General features: G+C 27.3%; 1 protein-coding gene across 9 annotated transcripts in view; it reads left to right on the forward strand.

Moving 5' to 3' along the window:
• Positions 1-3392: 3392 nt before the first annotated feature.
• The window catches only part of LOC132943966 (multiple PDZ domain protein-like), a 71076-nt gene continuing 50065 nt past the window's right edge, over positions 3393-24403 (forward strand). For 4 of the 9 annotated variants that reach the window (XM_061013145.1, XM_061013147.1, XM_061013149.1 and 1 more), the window contains exons 1-21: positions 3393-3788; positions 4723-4795; positions 4981-5132; positions 5192-5398; positions 6680-6805; positions 8635-8750; positions 12324-12368; positions 12634-12814; positions 12896-13030; positions 13091-13252; positions 13773-13910; positions 13974-14151; positions 14239-14546; positions 14616-14822; positions 14921-15262; positions 15341-15574; positions 15636-15866; positions 17464-17574; positions 17761-18059; positions 18187-18273; positions 18747-18767. In XM_061013145.1, the coding sequence (XP_060869128.1) occupies positions 4780-4795; positions 4981-5132; positions 5192-5398; positions 6680-6805; positions 8635-8750; positions 12324-12368; positions 12634-12814; positions 12896-13030; positions 13091-13252; positions 13773-13910; positions 13974-14151; positions 14239-14546; positions 14616-14822; positions 14921-15262; positions 15341-15574; positions 15636-15866; positions 17464-17574; positions 17761-18059; positions 18187-18273; positions 18747-18767 (3296 nt within the window). In that variant the 5' untranslated portion in view covers positions 3393-3788; positions 4723-4779. Of the gene's footprint in view, positions 3789-4722; positions 4796-4980; positions 5133-5191; positions 5399-6679; positions 6806-8634; positions 8751-10954; positions 11516-12323; positions 12369-12633; positions 12815-12895; positions 13031-13090; positions 13253-13772; positions 13911-13973; positions 14152-14238; positions 14547-14615; positions 14823-14920; positions 15263-15340; positions 15575-15635; positions 15867-17463; positions 17575-17760; positions 18060-18186; positions 18274-18746; positions 18768-24403 lie in introns of those variants that run through there. The other 5 variants (XM_061013146.1, XM_061013148.1, XM_061013150.1 and 2 more) reach the window with 5 other exon arrangements.

Below are 24403 nucleotides of genomic sequence, written 5' to 3' on the forward strand. Positions count from 1 at the left end.
TTAATAAAATAATTTTAAAAAAATATACACAATATTAATACTAAATATTTTATTTTATAGTTGTATGATAAATATTCTATAGTTATAGTCATAATAATAATAAAATAAAACCTAAAATATTACGATGGTTGGTCGACGAAGAAAGAAAATGTTTTTTTAAGACCATAAACGACACAGTACGCATACGAAACGATTGGTAACGGAAACGGGTGCCATTATAGAATGTTGGGCGACAGAGTTGAATTTTAAAATTAACGCTTTATATAAACGCTCCTCTACAACAGTGTATAAAATTACCTATACTGGCTATACTAATGTTTAGATTTCTGTGACAGCGTTCAGTTGTGTTTGGTGAATGGTGTGTGTATGTGGTGTTAACAAATTATTGTGTTCGCAGTAAACATTATAATATATACGATATACCTATATTCAGTTTTGTAATGTTTTTATTAATTATTAATGTTCATTTTCATAATATTAAAAAAAGTAAAAACTAACCTTTTGCAGAGGTACCGGAAAAAGTGTTTAAAAGACAATTTTCGCGGGTCGGGAGAGGCAAGATGAGGCAAAGCTGTATATAGAATTGCAGTACAATGCAAACTTAGTATACATAACAGCTCTGAATCATCGGGCCACTTCTACCCGTGACATTTTACATCAAAATGGTTTACACCTAGGATACATATTTTATTAAACAAATTTTATATTTATAACTAGAAATATTACATAATTTGTAGTATGTAGTGAGTTGGATAGTTGGTATAATGAAATTTACATATATTTTTTATATATTAGTTCTATAATACCATAGAAGATAGAAGCATATTTTGTACCTATAATATATGTATAAGGTATACCTTTATATAGATTATAATTTATCTAAGTCTAAATACTATCTAATTCAATACGTATCGTAATATTTTTTTAAATTATTTTTCAATTTGTTTAAAAGTAGGTATACAAATTATGCAATCTTATGTTATGTTCAATTAGGTACCTAAAATTATATTATCTAATATTGTATAATGAAAATCTGTAAACTGGTTTTTTGTATTTATATTTTATATATAATAAATAATAATTAATAATATACAATATATACATTAAGATGAATTTAGTTATATCAATGATTAGTTTATGAGTAATATTTAGTGATGTATTTTTTTTTTAATAAGAAATTGTACTGTTTTGTTCTCAATAATATTGGAGGAAAGTGGAAAATCAAAAATATTGGATATCAACCCAATTATTAAAAAAAATATAAAAACTCGGACGGAAACAGACTTTGCGACTATAGGTTCAGGATTTGTATATATGTAGATATAAAATAATATAATAATTTAGTCATTATATACTCAATACTCATATAGGTTAATAATAGGTAAATAATATATATATTTATTTTATACATTTAATAAAAATATTCATTTACAAAACAACCGATATTTTTTTTTATCTAAATTCTTTCAATCAACAAAACAAATTAATTTTCTCATTTTGTAAATGGATTTAAATGTTTAAGAAATAATTATACAACTCACAAGGTTAGGGGGAGAGTGACGAAACTCCAGAACGGCAGAACACCGATACATAGGAATATGTGGTGCTCAATGCTCGCATGTAGTTATATACAGTATTCTATTACATGAGATTCAAGAACAAATTTGGGATCTCACCGTTTTGTAATTATTTAAAGATATATAGTTTCAGAAAAATGTATTTGATTTTAATTTATACATATCTATTAAAAATGTATAATATATTAATATTCATCATAGAACAAAATAAATACTTTAAAATATGTTTATATATACAGTAGTTTTAATAGGTATATATTATTATGTAGGTAGTTTTAAGAGGAGAAGGGTTCATTGTTCAACCCCCCCCCCCCCCCCCAACCTGTGTTAATGGCCCTGGGTACAAGGTATTTAATATTTCTGTATTATGCAAATTAACGTACCTGTGTGGCTGTGTATAATATTATGCGTTTGAATCTAAAATAAAATATAATGAGTGGCGTTCTAGAATCTAGATACGATAGATTTATGATGGATTTATAGATCACCGTAAGTGATTTGATTGTTTTTATAATAGATAAAATTATTAGGTAGGTACCTATTATATATTTATATTAAAGTAATACACCTATATTTATAAAAGCTAAAATTAAATTTAAAACTATATATTATAAATACAAAAATATTTAAAAGAAAAAATTGTTTTTTTTCTTAGCTGTGAACACTAAACGTTATAGGTACCTTGTACCTAGATGAATAATATAACATTTCGCAATTAGAATTAGGTAGGTACTATTATATTATGTTTGATATATTCAAACATGAGTCCGTCGACAACTTACGATTAGTTAATATAATATATATATTTCAATATTTGTATGCATAATAATGACAAGAAATACATAAAACTGTAAATAGTAAATACATGCAATATTACAATAAAATGTAAAATAAAAAAATTTGTTTGAAATCTATAAGCAATGAAAAAATATTTTTGATCTCCAGCTTATAAGATTACAACTAATTAATTATAAGATATAACAGTGGCGTAGACATGATTTCTGAAAAGGGGGGGATAAAAAAAAACGACATAGGAGGGGAAAATTGGAAAATCCCCCATCCTCTCAAAACTTTTTACTAAGGTAATAAAGAGCCAATGGGGGATCTGACCCTCACGTCCCCCACACCTTGTCTACGCCACTGAGTTATAACTTATAAGTAACAAATATCGTTTGTTAATTATATTAAGGTTGTATAAGATCGTATTTATTAAAAAGAGTTCTATGGGGGTACTAATTCTTTTTAAGTGAGCACCTGTTATATTTTTCTTGCAAACACGACCACGACGTGGTACACTATATAGTACTGTACACCACGAAATACGAATTAAGATAAACTTAATAGCAAGGCCGTATCCAGAAATTTTTTTCGGGGGGGGGGGGTCCAGTCCTCTGGACCCCCCTCAGATACGGCATTGTACTTCAGTATATCTTAATTCGTGCTGTACACACACATATTTTAAACCATAAGGCATGAGTTTATCTGTCTTGTATAGTTGTATATAATATAGTATTAATACCTATGGGTTAAGCCCTAAAACAGTAAGACTATTGTTCTAAGTTAAGACGTGTGGGTGTGCACCTATCGAATTTCTAAGTGTTTAAAATATCTCGTACAAAAAACACCTCTATCAAACAAATAGTATAGAAACTGTGACAAAAAACCATTGAATGATTAAAATCGTTCGAAAAACTTATAACATAATTTGGCCACACTGTACTACTGTAGATTTATGAAAATTCTACTGCGCTCGGTCGGTGGTGCATCTTCGTTTTATCATAACAAAACCCTCAAGCAGATTATCATAGTGACATAGTGATAGTATCACACACAACCATTATACAAGTCGACGTGCTTAAGTGCTCAAGTGCGTCCTACAACAATAATATTTATTAATTTTTAATTACCTTTTTAACTATTACTATTTATTTACTAATCACGACACTCACGTCATTTGAATTCTTTTGTTGATTCCAATTTCCAATTTCCTCTGCTATTGTATCATCGTTAAGTAAATTAAACGTGTGCTCTGTTTGAGATTGTAATACAATTCATTGAATTCTATGTGATTATAAGTTAATATAACTGGTTTTTGATTTGATTGGTTTGCATCTAATAACACATTTGGTTAATTCAAATCAATCAAAAACAAGTGTTCTTATGCACATTTTAAATCTGCTGTTACTAAATAAGCAATCAATAAACTAGTAGGTAAGTAAAAAATTGTGTATATTCATTTTATAAAATATTCAGTTAAATACCAAAACTATAGACAAGCAAACTGTATGAAATATATCCTTCAATATAGACTATAGTGTGTAATGTATAACAATACTTATTGACATTTATATCTATTAAGGGGATTCGATACAGTGATTTTCTGTCTTTGTCTAACACACGCGTGACTTACGATTTTAAACTTGTTCTTTGCAAATGTACCGATTGATTTAATGAAGCAATAAAATTTCTAAAAACAGATTTGAATTTGTCGTCACGACTACTTGAGATCAACTTTCCCATATATTTGATATTATCCCCCAAATTCATAAAAACGTTATATTTAAAAAGAGTAATTAAACAATTGTCATATTTCAATTTATGGAGAAGTTAAAATTTAAAAACTGTGTTGTTACTTGTTAGCCTTAATATTTAGATACTTATTATCCAATTTTAAGAAAACTACCTGTGTTTGTATGATGCTTTTCTTTACGATATTTCAATTTCTGAATGAAATAAGTATGCATAATTAAAATACTGTAATAAACCAATCTATAAATACAGATAATGTTCTTACTTTTAAGTGTAATGATATGTCAATTCACTTAGGTATATATTAACATTGTTTGTGTTAAACACAAATTTGTTATGTTGTAAATTCGTAAGACAGACAATACATGCAGGTGATAATAATAGTTGTATTAATAGTTAACAGGTAGTCACATAGATATTTTATACAAAATTATACTTCTACTTCTGATAACTTCTAGATAATGTTTTAAAAATATTTATGTTAGTCTACATTTTTAATCCATACATGCCACATTATTATAAATAATATAATATTTGAAATTGAATGTTTGATATTATTTTTTTTTAGTTATTTATTCATTTTGGCAAAAATAATAAATTACATTTTGTTTTACAGGATTGCATCACTTAAATTACATATATTATCAAGAAAAAACCTCATCATTTTATTAAAATGTCTCTTTATACAGGTAATACATATGCAGTTTAAGATAATTTTCTATTTTGCAATCAAGTATAGATTGTAAATTGTAATTTATGAAATATTAAACAAAATATGTATATTAAATAATAAATAATATAATCCTTTTTAAAATATTTTCAGCAACACATCTCTATAATGTATAATAATGAATATTACTTTTTAATATTACAGATATGTCTGCAGCATTATCTATTTTGACTGAAATAAAATCTCTGGTCAATGAATCAGGTGATGATAAATTAAAAGCAAATACCAATAATGATCTTCAACTCCTGATCTCAGTTTTTCAAAACCCAATTATAAAAACTATTGCATCTGTTCAGGTAAAATATTAATCTCTATGTCTGATTAATTAATTTATCATTATAATTTATTATTTTAGGATTCTGTATCTGAATTGAGTTGTCAACTTCAAGAACATCCGTCATTATTACCAGTTGATTTTGATATATCACCTGTTACTGGTCAATTAGTATTGAGTTTGCCATCTGAGTCTACTCTTTATAATAGTGTACCAGAAGATTTGGATCAAAGAGTTCCTAAACTTTCAAATAGTTCATCTACAGAAAGTTCTTCTCCTTCATCAAAGGTGTCCTTTTTTTTTTATTAATTTGTTAATTTTGATTATTTTAATTAACTTATAATTTCATAAGTACACATTTATTTTAATTTATATATAACAATCTTAATGTTATGATGAAAATCGATTTTGAACGTTTTACCTTCTTTATAATACAATGTCAAACAATTGTTGGCAGAGAAAGAAGTTGAGTTTTTTAGCCAAAAAATGATAATGAATATTTTTTAAGTGATGTTACTAAATTAGTATTGATAGAATTCATTTGAGTTAGAGTTCGGGCTTGAGTTTCTTTTAAAACCAAAATAATTTTATGTGTTGAAGTAAGCAGCTTATAAATCTGACCATTATAATGTTATACTTGAATGTCCTATGGAAGCTCTTTGCACCATTGATGGTTATAAAGAATTGTTGGTAATAGTTAGAGATTTTGAATTTACCGGTATAATATTCATAAAATTAGACAAGTATATTCAATATTTGTTTTGCTCATAAACTAATAGACAATTGTAAAAGATTACTAATAATCAATTTTTTTTAATAATTACTATGAATTAAGTTGTGTAATATATAAGTCTGGATGAGGATGAAATATTTTTAAAATCAAACCTTGGATTAAATAATGGTTTGATATGATGATACAGTAGAAATACAATCCGTCGACATTGCATGAAAAAAATGTAAGTAAAAACAATGGGAATAGATATGTTTACAAAACTATAAACTTACTCTATTTGAGTTAAAAATCAGACTCGGCGCTCTCTGACTTTACATCATATATTTGGTAGAACAGTGTCCATTCAGTATGTTCCTTAAAGTATACATCTTGTTCTATAAAGCAGCGTTTCTTAACATATGGTGTACGGAAGGCTCATAGCTGGTAATTGATCATTATTCATATTAAATATTATTTGGTTAGTTTAATATTAATAATAATAGTATAAATAACAATTGTACATATTTCATTTTCTTTTTATGCATTCAATTCTTGTATTATCATTATTTAAAATTCTATACATGTGAAATAACGTACCTATACATTTTTGATAAGCAAAAAAAAAACGTTATTTAATCAAGTGGTACCCACATGAAAATGTTCAAACTATGTAGGTGGTACTCGGATATAAAAAGACTAAGAACTGCAGCTATAGAGTATACAATTGTTTTTATAAGTATTATATTGTTTGGTTTAGAATAATAAATACATTTTTATATATATATATATATATATATATAATAAGTATTTTCATATTATCTTAAAAATGTATTAATAGTTTTCATTTTATGTTTTAGGAAAGTAAATCCTTAATAAAAGATATATCAACTACTTTACCACCAATAACAACACCATCTTATGCAGTTGAATTTCAAAAAGCAGTAGAAGAAGCATCTAGAGGACGTAAAATACATAACGTTCAAGTATGTTTAATATTAACAAATGTTCACTTAGAGGACGCCTCACCCGCATATGTTGTCTCCGTCTTACAAGTGCGTAACATACCAAATTATACGCTCAGCAGAACACTTGTAGCTTCGTTAGTTTAAAAATTTGAGTGAATTGACCTCTTATAACATTTAAAGGTAAAATTCTTATCTAGGCAATCTCATGGGCTTTTTATTATATTTTAATTTTATAGCGAGTTATGAGTATTTTAAGATGTACAAACAAATTACAATTTTAAAATACTCATAACTCGCTTAATAATAAAATATAATAAAAAGCCCTTGAGGTTGCCTAGATAAGAATTTTACCTTTAAATGTTATAAGAGGTCAATACACTCTAATTTTTTAAACTAACAGAGCTACACGTGTTCTGCTGAGCGTACAATTTGCTATGTTACGCACTTGTTAGACGGAGACAACATATGCGGGTGAGGCGTCCTCTTTAATTATAATTTAAACATAATTGTGTGTAAGTACATAATATGTTACAGGTCAAGTGAGAAATCCATCTTTTGAGTTAAATTCATACATTATTTGATTTTCCTATTCAGTATTTTAATAAACACAATTTAATTATTTTACATTTCTGGTACAATAATAAAAAATAATGAAGATTTTACCAAATTTAATAAAACATGTCCTCCCAAAGTCTGTTACAGAATATTTAAATAGCCTGTATATTTTTTTTTGCGTGGAAAATAGTTCATGATCTTTTTTAATTTTAAATATTTAAATATTTAAAGTCATATAATTTAATATATCAATTCATATAATATAAGGTAATCAGTTTATTGTAAGATACTCATTATTTGTTTAACTATTTAAAATTTTGAAAAAATAATTTTTGTTACGTAATTTAGGATTTAAAAAAAAAATATATCTACTATTTTTATTATTATTATTTTTTCAAATTTTTTCACTTACATTTATGATTTCATATTCAGAAACTGAATATTTTCTGGAGGTTTTAAATATATACAACTTTAATAAGTAGTTGATTAGTCACATGTATTTAAAGTATGGATGAATTGAGTAATGGACTAAAATCCTCTGTCACTCCACTCCTCTCATCTAAACTTTAAATACGTGTAACTAATGAACTACTTTTTTAAAATTCAATTTTTCAATACTGTTTATTAATGACATTAAATATGTAAAAACAATTTTTGTAAAAATGTTAATAGTTTTTGTAATAAGTGTTGTATGTTAAATTGATCATCCCCTAAGATCTACAAATTGAATTTGTTTTGGTAGGTTAGTGGAGGACAGTAAATTTCTATTTTATTACAATACTTTGGCTAAATTTCAGCCTCCCATGAGAGTGATCAGCTTAAATAATAATATTGTACATACTGTTATATTTGTAATCACTAATCAATGAAGTATTTATATTTTAAATGTTAGTTAATTTAACTGAGTATATTTTAAAAACTTGTTTTTTTTTTTTTTTTTAATTAAAATATTTCATTTGGAAATTTTAATTTTTATAAATAGTTTAGTTGCAACTTTAATTTCATAATTAAAATTGTTGGTATTTCATTTCTTAGAAGACAGTTGAATATGATTCATTATTTGATATTAATATTAGGTATGTGTTGAAAATTATTACGAAATTGAAAATGTATTGAAAATAAATAGCCCTTCTTATAATTTTAATTAATCATATAGCAATACTTATAAAAAAAAAAAAATTCTTCTTTATGCTAAGCACTTTTTAATTGTTTCTATTTGTTAGAATATCTAATGTTTAATTATTATTTATACTTTTAAACATTATAATTTATAGTAATGGATATTATTTTAGCTCTTCAAGCCAGAAGGTTGCAGTTTGGGTTTTAGTGTAGTTGGCTTAAGAAGTGAAGAAAAGGGAGAACTCGGAATATTTGTCCAAGAAATTCAACAAAATGGAATTGCTGCACGGTAAATTATATATTATTATTAATTAAATAGTATTTATAATAAGCAAATAACAACATTTGTGTTACACCTATGTTATTTACAACTATAGGCTGTAGAGAATATATATAGATACTGATTGAAACCTGAACTTATATAAATATTCAAAATATATTTTACTTAAAGATAAAGTTTTTTTTTAGGAGAATGTAAATGTACTTTTGAGTTATTGACTGGTTACTAAATGATTCAACAATGACTGTTATTCAGTAATAATTATTATGAATTATTATTTAGAAATAATATGAAATGTGTTCTTCACATTTTATCATTCTATGTTTATAGTTAAAAAAAAATGTATAAATGCGTAATTTTGCAAGTATTTTTACAAAACAGTAGTATTGTCATAAACTCATAACCTAATTTGTCTTATTAAAAAAAATGCTTAGACATTTCATGAAATTGGAGTTGGGACTTTTTTGATAAGCTAGAATAAACATTAAATATACACATTTATAAGAACATTTAATATTGTTAACTTTCCTTGTATGAATTTGCACAGTACAACTTGTATTTTCTAAACAATACCTATTATTGTATCATATTTGGGTATATCTATTTTTAAATAATAATTTATACTAATCTACTAATGACTCTTAACTCAAAATTAACTGAAGACCTATTTAAAATTTAAATATAAGTACATTTTTTTAGTCCTCATTAATTAGTCAAAATAACTTAGAAAAATTGTCCTACTAAATAATAAAAAAAACTAAAAAACTAGTGAACACTGAACTGTATAAATGAAAAAAAAATAATATATAGGAGAAGTAACGGATTAAGTTGAATTTTAATTTGCACTTAACAGACTGTATTCTATTTTTCTTATAGTTTTCTTATTTACATTTATGCTAGACTTTAAGGATTTGATTTTAAAAATGTGTATTAAATATTTCTTGGTAAGTCACCAGTAGTCAGTAATATTTATACTGGAATGTCATCTTAAATTTTACTTGAATACATTAAAAAAAAATTATAAAATAGTAAAATAAATTTAATTTAATTAAAATAATATTTGATACATATTATTAGGAATTTTAAATTCCCTTGGGAAACATAAGAAAATATAAAAATGGGATTGACATTCAGGTAACCAGGACCCATGGGAAATGAGGAATTATTAGAAAAATAATATAATGGATATAAAATCTCTTCAAAATCAACTTGCTATATATAGCTACATTAACAATAGTTTTGGCATCCATGTCAACCCTAAATATTTTATATTTTATAAATACGTAATACTAGTTAATACTAGTACTTGATTATATCAAAAAATAAGCTTGGTAAAAGTAAAAAGTAAACAGTTCATAGAAATGATGAAGACTTGAGAATTTTTTTTCAAATAATAGTTTAAAAAAATATAGTTATGTTGCATTATTATGCAATATTTCATTTGAGATATACTTCATACGAGTTTATTTTAATAACTATTTATACTATAATACTAGTTATTAATATTGTATTGCATTATTTACTATTTAGAACATATACCTAGTAATAGTAGTTAGAAGTAATTTATAGAATACTATTTATTCTGCATTCTAAATACAAATAAATAAAAATATCTAAGGTGACATTGGTTATAAGATTATAGCTTGTTTTTCTTGTTATTATTGCTTAGGAAAAATGCCAAATGTATGTTTATGAGTTATATGACATATAAGCCAAGATTAAAATATTATAATTTACTCAACATTCGACAATCTGCATAGTTTCGCGTATTGTCTTATTTATGATCAAATATATTATAACCTATTTGTTTTTGATTTCATATAATAATAATATTTTTTTCCGTTTTTAAAAGACGTTTAAATAATAAAAAAAAAAAACAATGCATAGGTAGGTGGACGGATAATATAATAATATTGTACAATATAACAATTAATATTTAATCAATAATTGTTAGTAATTAATTAAATTAATAAATATTATTTACCAGTTTAAAATTGTAAAATATTAACTGTATATTATAATACTGCGTAAAATATTCGGGTTCCGTCCGGCGCTACGTAATGGGTATTTGAACCCGGAACCCGTGGAATAAAATAAGCTTCGGTTGACAATATAGAAAAAAAATTACAGTCGTAATTATTGTAATTTGCGTACTTACATAGGTTATACATATTTATTATATAATCGCATATATTTATTCAATTTTTATGTATATATTATGCACGGGGGTCGGGGTTGGTCGTTGGTGTAGTAGCGCACGGAAAAGGAACCACCGGGCGCCGCCGCCGTCGTCTGCGTATTTATAGATCTCCCGACCCGCCGCGGTACTTGCAATACATAAAAACACTTCACACGCATGACGCAGGCCCACGGTAGTCGGTTGCGCGCGGTCCCTAGAGGGTGGACAGACGGGGCAGGGATTGGCCGCGCGGTAAGTCGAGGTAACTGCTGCCAGTCATTACGCTTTCGCGTTCGGGTTCGATACGCTCGTCGCGCTTGTCGAATTTCTCTCCAATCCGACGAACTTTACGTCATTTTCTACCAGAAAACAACAGTTGTACGACACCACGGGATGTATACCGCGTTCAAACCGAGCACACACTGTCGCCGTGTCTACGCGGTTACTCGTTAGGAATTCGCGGTCGCGCCCGCCCGTCGCCTACAACTCGACATAAATCGCTCGAAAAATGACGACTACGTGTCCGACGTTTACCGCCGTCGCCAAACAAAAATGGTGCACAGTTGACGGACTCTTCTCGACGCATCGGCAGGCGGTAGGTCTCGGCAAACAAGCTTACAAGCCGCCCGCAAAATCAAATGTTATAATATTATACGAATAGCCAATATGCAACAATTATTATAATAAGACAGGTTTACTGTTACCTACCTTGCCCCCGAACGCGCATTTATCATTATCAATAGTGCTGTGTGCTTTAATAAAATCAACAGTTATTATTATAATCGTTTTGAATCAACTAATTCAATTACGTTTTAGTGAAATGATTGAAAAATCAAAAAAATCATTAAAAAATAGGTATATATTATTTCGCTGTGCCTGCCTGTGCAAATATCACGTAAACTTGTTATTTATATTATATTTATTTTAATCTCGTATTTACCCTAAAATCTCAATGGTTGGTGTTTGTAAATAACTTGTCAATTGTTAATTATTTTAATGTTTTTTTAATTATTTAAAATAATGTATTTAATATCATTAATTAATATTTAATTTACATTCAAATAATTTGCCTACAGTTCAAAAATGTAAATATTTTAATTATAGTAGTAGTAGATATTATTTATTATGTAAAAAATATGAGACTTGGTCAAAATTTAAAAAAAAAAACCCTATTTTTTTGTACTTAATTGTATATAGTACATAGTTAAAATGAGCATTTTTATTTAAGCGCATAACAATTTTTCTATTAGAGGCTCTTAAAAAAAAAATGGTAATATTTATACTCGCATTTATATGATAAATATACTTTATACTTGCAAGTGGTTTCAAGAATTAAGAATTAATTAAATTATATTTGTCTTATTTTTTCTATATGTTGAACTAATCACATTTATCTTTTAAAGCTCATGCATTTCACCTCTGCTGGGGACATCTAACCCACCCATAAGGTGATTAATTTACTATCCAAAGAATGTATAATTTTTATAATTTAAATATTATTATTATTTATTTTAAGTATAGGTAATAATTGCCAATCAATATATGATACAAATGTGATAGGTACTAAGAAACAATTATTTTTTTATCACACTATATTTTTATGATAAATAAAAGTTTTAATTTGAGCATCTATTTAAAATATTCTCAAATAACATGCATTTAACCTAGTTATTTTTATTAAACTATTTGAATTGTATTTTTTTAAAAATGTAGAGAAGGAGGGCTTCATGAAGGTGACCAGATTATTGCTATTGATGGGCAACCATTGGACACAAATGTGTCTCACCAGCAAGCTATTGGAATACTGCAACAGGCTCGTGGGCTTGTTCAGTTGGTCGTAGCGCGCCCTCTTACACCACCTCCTTTACCAACATCACAACCTTCTAGTAACATGGTAAAAATAAATGATTGTTTCATAGTTTATAGTCTGTATAGAAATCAGTTGACTGAATATTAAATAATATTATCATTACAGTTGAACACAGAATGGGCTCAAGTTGAAGTAATTGAGCTGCTCAATGATGGATCTGGATTGGGATTTGGTATTATAGGTGGTCGTAGCACCGGTGTTGTTGTTAAGACAATACTTCCAGGAGGAGTGGCTGATAGAGTATAAAAATAATTATAATTTTCAATTGAATTAAAATATTATAACTAATATTATTCTTAGGATGGGCGATTACAAAGTGGTGATCATATACTACAAATAGGCGAAGTAAATTTAAGAGGAATGGGAAGTGAACAGGTTGCAGCTGTGCTTCGACAATCTGGGAGTCAAGTTAGATTGGTTGTAGCTCGTCCAATAGAATCTAGCGCAATTGATATAATTCAAGTAAAGTATTTTGAATAGTTTAATTTTAAAATAAATAATCATTTAATTTTTGTCAGTTGGAAATTTGTGTAGAGAACATATTATATTCCAACATTATTATATAGTTGATATATTAAAATATCAAATTAGTTTGAACTTTTCATTAACAAACTTACTGTTCTCTATAGGTAGTTATTTCATATTATGTTCATGCAATGCATATAAAAAGTGTGCATCTTATTAGTTTTGTAATTAAAATAATTAGTAAGTCCTGAAAGGCTCAGCATTTATTTAATAATTTCTTAAATTGTGACTAAAATACTTTTTTCTTATAACTAAAGAATAAATTTGGATAACATTTACAATAACAACAACAAAATTGCTTTTACTTAAACATTTTAGGTAATGATGCTGACAAATTATATATACTATTCTGTCATAGCAATAAATAATAATAATGCCAATTACCTAAATTTTATGGTTTATTTATTGAATAATAATATATAATAATTAATAACATTATATTTTTATATTTTTATAGAATTTAAGTTGTAGAGCTCCAATTGTACCAACAAAGATGTTAGGAGATGCAGATGAGCTTGATCGTCATTTAGTTCAGCATGGGTATCCAGAAGTTGCAACATATACTCCTGATTATTTTTTCCAAAATATTACAAATGTAAATGTTTAAAAACAATTTTATCTTATTTAGTGTTATCATTATTAATTAATTTTGTTTTAGGAAAACAATTTGATAATCAGTGAAAATATTATACCTGCCTCATTGCCTGTTCTTACAATGGATATGGTGCCACCTGATAGTATTACAACTCTCCCAGAAACTGATTCATTTAGTGTGCAATTAAAAAAAGATACTCATGGTTTAGGAATAACTATAGCAGGATATGTTTGTGAAAAAGGTATGTATTGGTTTGTTTTTTTAATAATTTTAACTTTTTAGTATGTTACCTAATTGTTCTTTTTAACATTTTTTTTTTTTAATGTAGAAGAATTATCTGGTATATTTGTGAAAAGCATCAGTGAAGGTAGTGCAGCTGACCTATGCAAAAAAATTCAGGTGAATGACCGTATCGTTGAAGTTGATGGAACTTCATTGCAAGGATTTACCAATCATGAGGCAGTTGAAGTTTTGAGATCTACGGGTCAAATGGTAACATTGCGTTTAGAACGTTACCTACGGGGGCCTAAATTTGAACAGCTACAAGTAGCCATAGCAGCTTCAGAAATGAAGCCAAACACAAATAGTGCAACTGCGTCACCATCTATAATGTCTTTGCCTAGATTTCCAATAACTGTAAGTTTTAGTTGTAAATAAAACTAACTATTATTGTACTAATCTTTAAAATCTATTTTATAATTGAAGGATGGAGAAAGTACTGCAGAAATTGAAGTAGAAGGTGAATCAGGAGCAACAGTAGAGGCTGATATGCTTGGTGAAGTAGAAGATGAAATGGTTGAAGAAACTGATTCTGTGGGAAATTCTTCACTTGATGGAGAGCTTAAACCAGAAACATTGAAAAAGATCAGAAACAAATGGATCGATGTTGTTGGAAATGATGTAGAAATTGTTGTAAGTTAAATTAAGAAAATACAATTAAATTAAGTTTTATAGTCAAATAGCTTCAAAATGTTTTTGTTAATTATGTTGTATGTATTTATTTATAATAGGTAGGTCAGTTGAAAAAATTTAGTGAAGGTGGTGGTCTAGGTATAAGTTTGGAAGGTACTGTAGATGTAGAAAATGGCATGGAAGTGAGGCCACATCACTACATACGATCAGTTTTACCTGAAGGACCAGTGGGAAAAAATGCAAGTCTTCAATCTGGTGATGAGTTGCTTGAAGTAAATGGACACCGATTATTGGGTAGAAACCATATGGAAGTGGTAGCAATATTGAAAGAGTTACCTATTAATGTCAGAATGATTTGTGCTAGACGCACCGATGAACAACAATTGCCACACCATTACCTTACCGACATTACAGAAGATCGAGCTGCTTTTGCTGCTAAAGTAAGAATACAGTAAAAAATACAGATTAGCCTTTCTGTATGTATCTTAAATTAATTATTTACCTATGTTTATTTATAGAATGCATTAGGCGGTAGTCTTCAAAATTTAATGCCTGCTACTGATCGTTTGGTGAAAGCAAAATCAGATGGATCATTGGCTAGTACTGGAACAGCAGGGTGTTCAGAATCTAGTAGATTACGTTCTCGATCTCTTGAACCTCTTACTGGATTAGCTATGTGGTCTTCACAGCCCCAACTTATCGAGCTTATGAAAGGAGAACGTGGCCTTGGATTTTCAATTTTAGATTATCAAGTATGTATTCTTTTATCTAGTTGAATAATTCTTTGTAATTTATAATTTTTAACTTTTATAGGATCCCATGAACCCAAGTGAAACAGTGATTGTGATTCGTTCATTAGTACCTGGTGGAGTAGCTCAAAATGATGGTCGCTTGATACCCGGAGATCGTTTACTTCGAGTAAATGATATTTGTTTGGAGAATGCGTCATTAGATCAAGCTGTGCAAGCTTTGAAGGGTGCTCCCAAAGGAGTAGTCCATATTGCTGTTGCCAAGCCACTGCCCATACCAGATAGTAGCAGTCAGGTGAGTTCACCTTCGGAACAGGCACGCGCAGATGAATCTTTCACGCAACGTCGCGGCGAATTCTACAATGATGTCGACCAGGAGTCATCTGTTCAACAGTTGGCGTCTAATCTGCTCAAGTCGGAGAGCTTCTGACTCAATTATATTATTCCTTAATGATTGTGGCGATATATAATTTCTTTAAAACATTAACATATTTCACTCTTTATCCTTAAACATTTCTTATGAATTATAAGAAGAACCAACTTATTATTTCTAAAAAAATTCTTTGTCCTGATATCGTCACAATTTAACCGTCCATTTTATTTTATTTAATAATTTAAATAACCACTAATTAGTTGTAGTTAGAAAATAATGGTAGCTACAAGTTGTTTATGATTTAATAAAATACGGATCAAAATGAAGAAATGTAACGAGATTACTCATAGAGCTTACTTTGAAAGGAGATAGGATTTATAAATATTATTGAAGCGTATTTTATTAAGTACTAATTTATTAGATGTCCTATATTGTTCTATGAGCACTCATGCACTTCTTCAATCTTCTTCGCCGATAAAAACTATTAATATCACTTGAACAATTTTATTTTATTTATTTTGATAAAATAATTTTATGTGCCTTATTAATTGATAAAAACTATTACAAACAAAGTATTCTTTAAAACATTAATGCAATATTAATATTAAGTTATAATTTTGGGTGTTTGGTTATTTCTATAAATATGATTGCATTATGTATTGATATGTATCACACATGTGTATACTGAGTATCTAGAAAGTTCATAAGCCCTTTGTGATTTGATCACATAAGCTCATTGCGTTGATAATAATAGAAGTCACTTTTCTGTCTAAATTAATTTAAACATTTAATTGTTAAACATCATCTGTAATTTTCACTGCAAATTGAGGGTTTTCAAACTTTTTAGGAACATTATAATATATATGTATACTTATAATTTTACATAGTAAGTTAAATGTAGTTGAAGCGAAAAACACAACTGCCAGTCCATGTCGCCGCTCGTATACACTTTTAGTACATTTTTATTTCTCTTTAAGTTTTTTAAGTTTAGTATAATTATTTAGATAAAGATTTCTTTCTTTTGTTATATTGTTTTTTTATTTTTATTAAATGCAACTTTTGGAAGAAAATTAAAACAAAACTGCGTTTTTGTTATTTGCACAAGTCGATAAAAACACAAATACTCTAAAACCGTGGTTACATTGCCATAGGTTTTCAAAAATTGTGCGAATGTTAGACTAAACTTACCCAAGAGGCAATGTGGCTCATGGATGGCGCATTTGTGTTTTTGTTGCTCCTTCCTAACAATTCTTTCTCCTTCTACTCATAATGATATATCATTATTTCATTATGATATATGTTTTATATGTCTTGAACTTTGAAGTTGTTTATATTTGGACATTATAAATTGCGAAATTGAATTCTTCAGTTAATGTAATTCAATGAAATAATGGTATATATCTAAATCGAAGTACAATTTTAGTATCTACTCTGTGGATGTAGATCAGATGAAATAAGATTGGCCTTATAAAATGTTGGTGATTGAAGAGGCCCATACTTGAGTTCTATATTTTTCTAGGATGATAGCTCAGAAGAAAAAAAATTGAGCATCAATGATGAAGATGATGATGAAGAGTGCTATTCAATGTACAGTTGCCCTGAATCACCTATCATTTTTGATGATGTAAAGGCAAGTTCTAAATTTGTCTAGCTCATTAAGTTTATTTTGTACCAAGACTCAAGAGTACTTTAAAAGAAATATCAATAAAAACTACTTATCATTTTATGTGATACATTAGGCAAACATTGATTTTTTTTACAAATGTATAAAAATTATAAATTGAATCCAATCTCATAAACTTGTTATTATAAATAGAAAACCGATGAGACTTTTAAACAAATATGTTCAATGGATGAGACAGATAATGTACAAGATGTGCAAGAGATCACACTTACTAAAGGCTCATCACCATTGGGCATATATCTGCGTAGACGTTCATTTAGCAATCATATGGGTTTGGAAATTGAAAACTTATTTGGTGCTGCTGAACAAGATCGCAGGCTAAAAATTGGCGATGTAGTAATTTCTGTTAATAATGAATCATTGAAGTATGTGTCACCAGCCCAAGTGAAGTCGATTTTATCTAGAGCTAATCTACTAACAGGCCATATACCGTAAGTGAAGCCATATAAATACAAATAAAAAAACAAATAGTTTATATAATCTGGTTAATGGTTTAATAAGATTAGTTACTAATGAAAATCAATATAACCTTTTTTATTTGTATTTATGCTATTTCAGTGTACGTTTTGTACGTGCAGAGGCGGTTAAGAATACCTGTGTAATCCGAAGTAAAACTGTACCTAATATTACTCTACGTACTCCAAGGTAAATGTTTGGAATTTTTTTAAATATGTTATGGTAAATAACAATAAATGTTATATTGTTATATCAACTTTGGTGAATATTAAAATAAATATATCATGAATCTAATTTTCTAGTATTTGACTGGATTACCATTTTAAAAAATTTAAAAATTTATATAATCGAAGCATATTCATGCCAAGGATCACTGGGGTAAATATTATAATTATTTTTCTAACACTTATAGCCAGCAAATAAAAAAAAATTCTCATTTTAATATCATAAACTCATAATAATATTCTGGTATTCACCTTGGTACCAAATAACTCTTAATTTTTGTTATTTACCATAATAAAAACTACACATTTAAATTGTTTTTAAATGTTGAACTAAATGTGGCTGATTTTATTTGTCCATGCTTTGTTTATGATTTAATAACGTTTTCTGTTTAATGCTTATTGACTTCCTTTATTATTATATTTTTGCATTTAATGAAGGATATTACCTGTCTATTACAAGTGAGAATGACCTATTTCGCAAAATTTTAAGTTATATTTTCCAATTAATTTTTGTATATTTTGTGGGTACAAAGTATTATATTAATATAAATCGTATATAAATCGTAATTCAATTTTTTAATCATTTTAGTAAAAGAGTTTTATTTGTTTAGTCTATATTATTCATAGAAAAAAAGCTATTTTTATAATCATTACCTATTAGTTATCTAGTACCTAGTTAGTTCAGTAGGTACTTTGTATATTCTTTTATATTTTAGGTACAACCGTATAATAATGACACAATATAGTAAAGCATATTTTGGTGTATTATAATAAAGTCAAATTAAACTGTAACCAAAATTAAAGATTATTTATAGACTTATTCGGATATATTATACTCATTACTCAGCCTATATAGAGTATATTTTTAAACATTAAACACTTTATTTTACTTTTTGGTAAATGTAAGATGCATGTTGGTGTTACACAATCATTTTACCTCTATTGCTCTTGTTTTTTTCAATTTTATTATTTTTTTTGGTGAGTTTACTATACATTTTTTATTATTAAATTATAACTTTTTTTTTTTTTTTTGAACTTGGTTTGTTTCCCTGAAGTAGAATACTATTTTTTAAATATTTATGAATAAATAAAGATTAAAGTATATTAAACAAATTGTATTTTAGTAATTAATAGATTTTATTTTATTTTATTTTTATAAGCGTTAGCAGTTATATAATTTGAATAGTGGATTACACATTTTTGGATTTACCATGCCACTCATCTAAACTTTAAGCGAATACAAATTAATGAAATACTTTTCGTTTAGTATTAATTGATATTTATTATATATACATCAACATTTTTAGAATAGTATTCTGTTTCAGATTATGAAAGTTAGATTGCCATTTATAAATATCAAAAGTTGATAGTGGGCTCACCAACAAACATAAGAGTAAAAAGGAGGAAAGTAGGTAATCGCACTGATGTACTGTAAGAATTGTTGAGTGTACATCTTTATTGAGTAGGTCACTGTAATTTATGTGTAAATACTTAAATCTGAATTCAATAACAAAACATTGAATACAAACAAACGATTTTGATCAGTCTAAAGTTTTTCAAAAATGTTTGAAAATATATTATATTTAAAATATAATAATATACGTAAAAGTTTCAAATCCCCACATAAAATATTTTGAATTGCAATAAAATAACTAAAATTGTTATTTTTTGTTTAAATATAAAATTCCGTCCTAATTTAAACTTCGAAAATAAAAAAAAGGAAAAAATAAAAAATAAAAAATAGAAAATAATAAAATCAAGTTTATAATATAATAGATTTATTGGTTCCAATATGAACTATTATGAAGAGACTTTTAATGTTAATAAATTGTCAAGCCTTATTTATACAAATTGAACACTATAGTACGTCTATACATTCTTATTAACATAACAGTTTTCAAATTTTCGTGATTTTGACTTATTTTTCAACATTTGTATCTTCAAATATTTATAAAAAAAAAATCCTGCAAATAAATTAATAGTAAAAGCTTTTGAAGAACCTGGTATTAAATTTTCAAAGTTTTCAACCCAGCAAATTATTTTTATTTTTGATATTTCAAAAAAAAAATTTAAAAAAACAACAAAAAAGGCAATAATAGTTAAAAAAGAGTCAACATATTTTGAGAACCATACCTTGTACATAAATTGCTAATAAAAACATTTTGTGAAAATGTCTAGTATCTATATTATGGTTGTTTGTTTTTGATTTGTACCAACATAAAAAAACAAAATTCCCTTATCTGTTATTTTTCCCAATTATTTAGAAAAATAATGAGAATTTTCAATTTTTGACCCCTCAAAAGTATCAACTAGGTTCATTTTTATTAGAAACCACCTTCAAAGTTGATTTGTTGAATGTTGAAGCATTTTCCTACTATATATCGTGGTATACAGATATAAAAATTACATATAATTAAAAAATCAATATATTCATCGCTTGGCTCAGAGTAAAATAATAACTAAAATAATATGATTAGTTTACAATTTTAGAATTAACAGGTAATGTCAAAAAACATTTTCGACATATTTTGGTAGTTTTTCTAACGTATAGAAAAAGTAATGAACGCATTAAAAAAAATGATATCTACAGAAAATATGAACTAGAATCGATTTTCAAGGCTACTATTTATGTCAATATAAGTAAACCGTAAACGATTGAAAAAAAATAACATTTTTGCTGTGTATAAAATCAAATAAATAATAATATTTAAAACTTAAATAAACATTGATTTATTTTTAGACACGCTCATGGTTCATGTATTTCATATATAATAGAAGATTAATCATATTTTATATATCAAATGTATGCATAAAGTTTAAGTTGTATTAATAAAATACAAAATTGTTTGTTACCTTGAGGCATGAGCAAATAGTAATATGTAAAATTGCCTTAGTATGATTATTAAATCAATGAAGCCTTGTAAGTTGTAAATTATTAGAAATTACGGTACTTCTGCAAAGAGGGGTTTTATTTCAAAATTATCATTCGTTTGTATACAATTTTTCAAATGATTTACACTTGATAACATATTTTAACTTTTTTTTTCGGTTTCAACCGACGGCGCCGCGGGAATTACTTTCGTATTACTTCCGCGACGCCGCCATCATTTATTGACATAGACAAATTATATACATAAATGGGGCTTGACGGGATAATACCCCGGCTAAGCCCCTGGTTTGTACATGACATTTACTTTAATACATTATATTTTTGACTTCCTGACGCCTTCTATGGCCGACCGGAGTCCGTCACCCTGTCAGTCTCGTTCCTGCCCGTCCTTTTAGCGAGCCGACCGAAGTCCGCCGCCCTGGTGATCGCGTTCTTTCCTCCTTGAAGTCCTGCGATGCCGTGATCGCCGTCCCTCCCTTGGTGTCACGGGTGGGGGGACGAAGAACGTGGTCGGTGACACCTCCGACGTTTCGCATTTCGCGAAATCGAATTGAGAGTGAGGCCGTCACGTTCTTCATCGTCCGTTCCGGGAGTCCGGGTGGCTGGTTAGCCGTTCGCCTGTTCTTCTCGCTCGTCAGTATCCTTTGTCGACATGATTGACTCGATCATCGCGATGAGATCGAGTTGGTTCGTCGCTGCCTGAGCAACATATTTTAACTACCTACACTAATAACAACCTTATATTAAATTTTCGAAATTTTCGACTGAGTGAAAAATTATTTATTGATAATAGTTGAAAAAAAAATATATAAAAATCCAAAATTCTCATGTTTATATAATAGTTCAAAAAGAGAAAATAATATTTTGAAAATTTACTCTTGTTTAGAAAATACTAATATTAACATTCGTTTAAAATTACAAGTATCTACGGTTATGTTTTTTGAGTTATGCCAAAAAACAAAATCCATTTTGTCAAAAACTAGTTTTGCGTACAAATTCCCGTATTTCTGTTTTTCTGTTTTTCCTATTTTAGTCTCTTTATGCTTTTGAAATCTGTTCGAAAAGTTATTCTTTTGACACACTCCCCCCCACGTACTAACTAGATTCACTTTCCTACCAAATAATATGCTGAAACTAATATGCTAATTAATAAGCTAATATGCTGAATAAAATCCAAGACTTTTTTTCTACTATATAAGTGTATGCAGACAAAAAAAAACATAGATCTTTCTATAATTAATAAATTAATCGCTTCGCTCAGGATTTAAAATATCAGGGTAAAACAGATTATTTTGAACGTAAAATTTGATATGCATTAGTAAGATGGTGACAACACAATCGCACCGGCACGACAGCGATGGCCCATTAATAGTGACAATTATTATAATACACTCGTTGCTTATTTAAATTAGTTTTGGTCGGGAAGTAATAACATTATGTATGTACTTAATTCACTGATTATTTCCTTTGTAATGGAATTATAATTGAAAAAGGTGGATAAGTGGGTACCGCTCTGTTGTTCAGTACCTAATTGTCGAGCGTTTCGTTGAAATGGATGTGTTAAATTTGAATTCAATGATGAATCATTGTATATATACGTAAAACGATTCTGAGCGGAGACGTTGTGTCATACTTGACTAAATAATCAAATTTGATAGTTCAGAAAAAAAAATTATAAAAATCTAAAATATCTCATCGTTATAAATAGCGTGACTTTCCACTAAACTTTCTCTTTTTGATAGATGTAGAAAAACTTGTTGGGAACCTTCTATTAAAATTTTTTATGTAAGCTATGAAAAGAAAAGCTTTTATGAATTTCTAATTGAAAAATAATTTACATAATTTGAAAAAATTATCATGGATATAAATAGTTCAAAAATAGTCAAAATAGTTTGAACATTTACATTCAATAATTACCGCTGAATATCAAATTATGAAAAAAATTATAAGTTCAAATAATAAGGCCCATAAAAAATTAATGTTCTGTTTAAGTACACTTTTTTTTTGTTATAGGTAGAAAAACTTGTGTGAAATCATCTATTAAAATTTTTAATTTTAGTTATGTAAATTAACACTGAATTTCTAACTGAAAAATAATTTACAAAATTTAAAAATTTCTTATGGCTATAAATACCTCAAAAAGAGTCAAAATTGTTTGAAAATATTACAATATATGGAAAATGGTAATTTTAACATTAGGTGAAAATTTGAAGTATCTAGGATTATTTGTTTTTGAATTACCACATAATATAAAAAATGGATAGATGAAAATTCGTTAATTTATCGACAAAAATCCAATATTGTAAAACTTTTAAATTCAAACGCTCATACAAAATTAATGTTACTTTCCGGTAAACTTTTTTTTTTGTTTATGGTAGGAACATTTGTGGGGTTGTTCTATCAAAATGTTTAATGTTATCTATGAAGGAATAAACTTATGCATTTCTAACTGAAAATTAGTTTAAACATTTTCGAAACTTTGATGAATTTGGTCAAAATTTGAACTTTAAATGCATATAAAAATTAATCGTGTCTATGTATCTTTAATATTTTTGAACTTACATTAGTAAAAATTATAATTAACATTGTATTAAATGTTCAAGTTTTACAATGGGAAAAAGTTTTTATCGAGAGTAATTTTAAAAAAATGTACAAATTTATTAAAATTTCTCAAGATTATAACTATAGGTAACTCAAAAAAAGTCAAAATATTTAAAAAATATTACCATTTATGGGAGATGCTAAAATAAATATTTGATGAAAATTTAAAGGGTCAACAATTAATAATTTTTGAGTTACACCAAAAAAATAAAATCAATTTTTTCAAAAATTTTCAATTTTGATCTCTCAAAAGTAACAACTAAATTCACTTTTCTATAAAAAAGTTTCTTTATTATCCAATTATTTTTTTATTATCCAAAATTTTGCTGACAAACAATAAACAACACACATCATTGTAAAATCAATACATATCGCTCCGCTCAGAATCTAAAATTACATAATATTTCAATTATTTAAATGTTACTATAAACATAAACATATTTCACAAGCTTACTTTTTTTCTGTATATGTACTTATTGAACCATATCCATACTTTTGATTAAGTATAAATAATTTTATAGTCACTTCCCTATTTTGTTTTTACTGTAAAATGTCTGTTTAAAAAATTGCAAGTTTAATTATTTTTTTGTGGTTTTGGTATTTT

Source organism: Metopolophium dirhodum, chromosome 4, assembly GCF_019925205.1.
Source record: "Metopolophium dirhodum isolate CAU chromosome 4, ASM1992520v1, whole genome shotgun sequence".
Taxonomy (NCBI): domain Eukaryota; kingdom Metazoa; phylum Arthropoda; class Insecta; order Hemiptera; family Aphididae; genus Metopolophium; species Metopolophium dirhodum.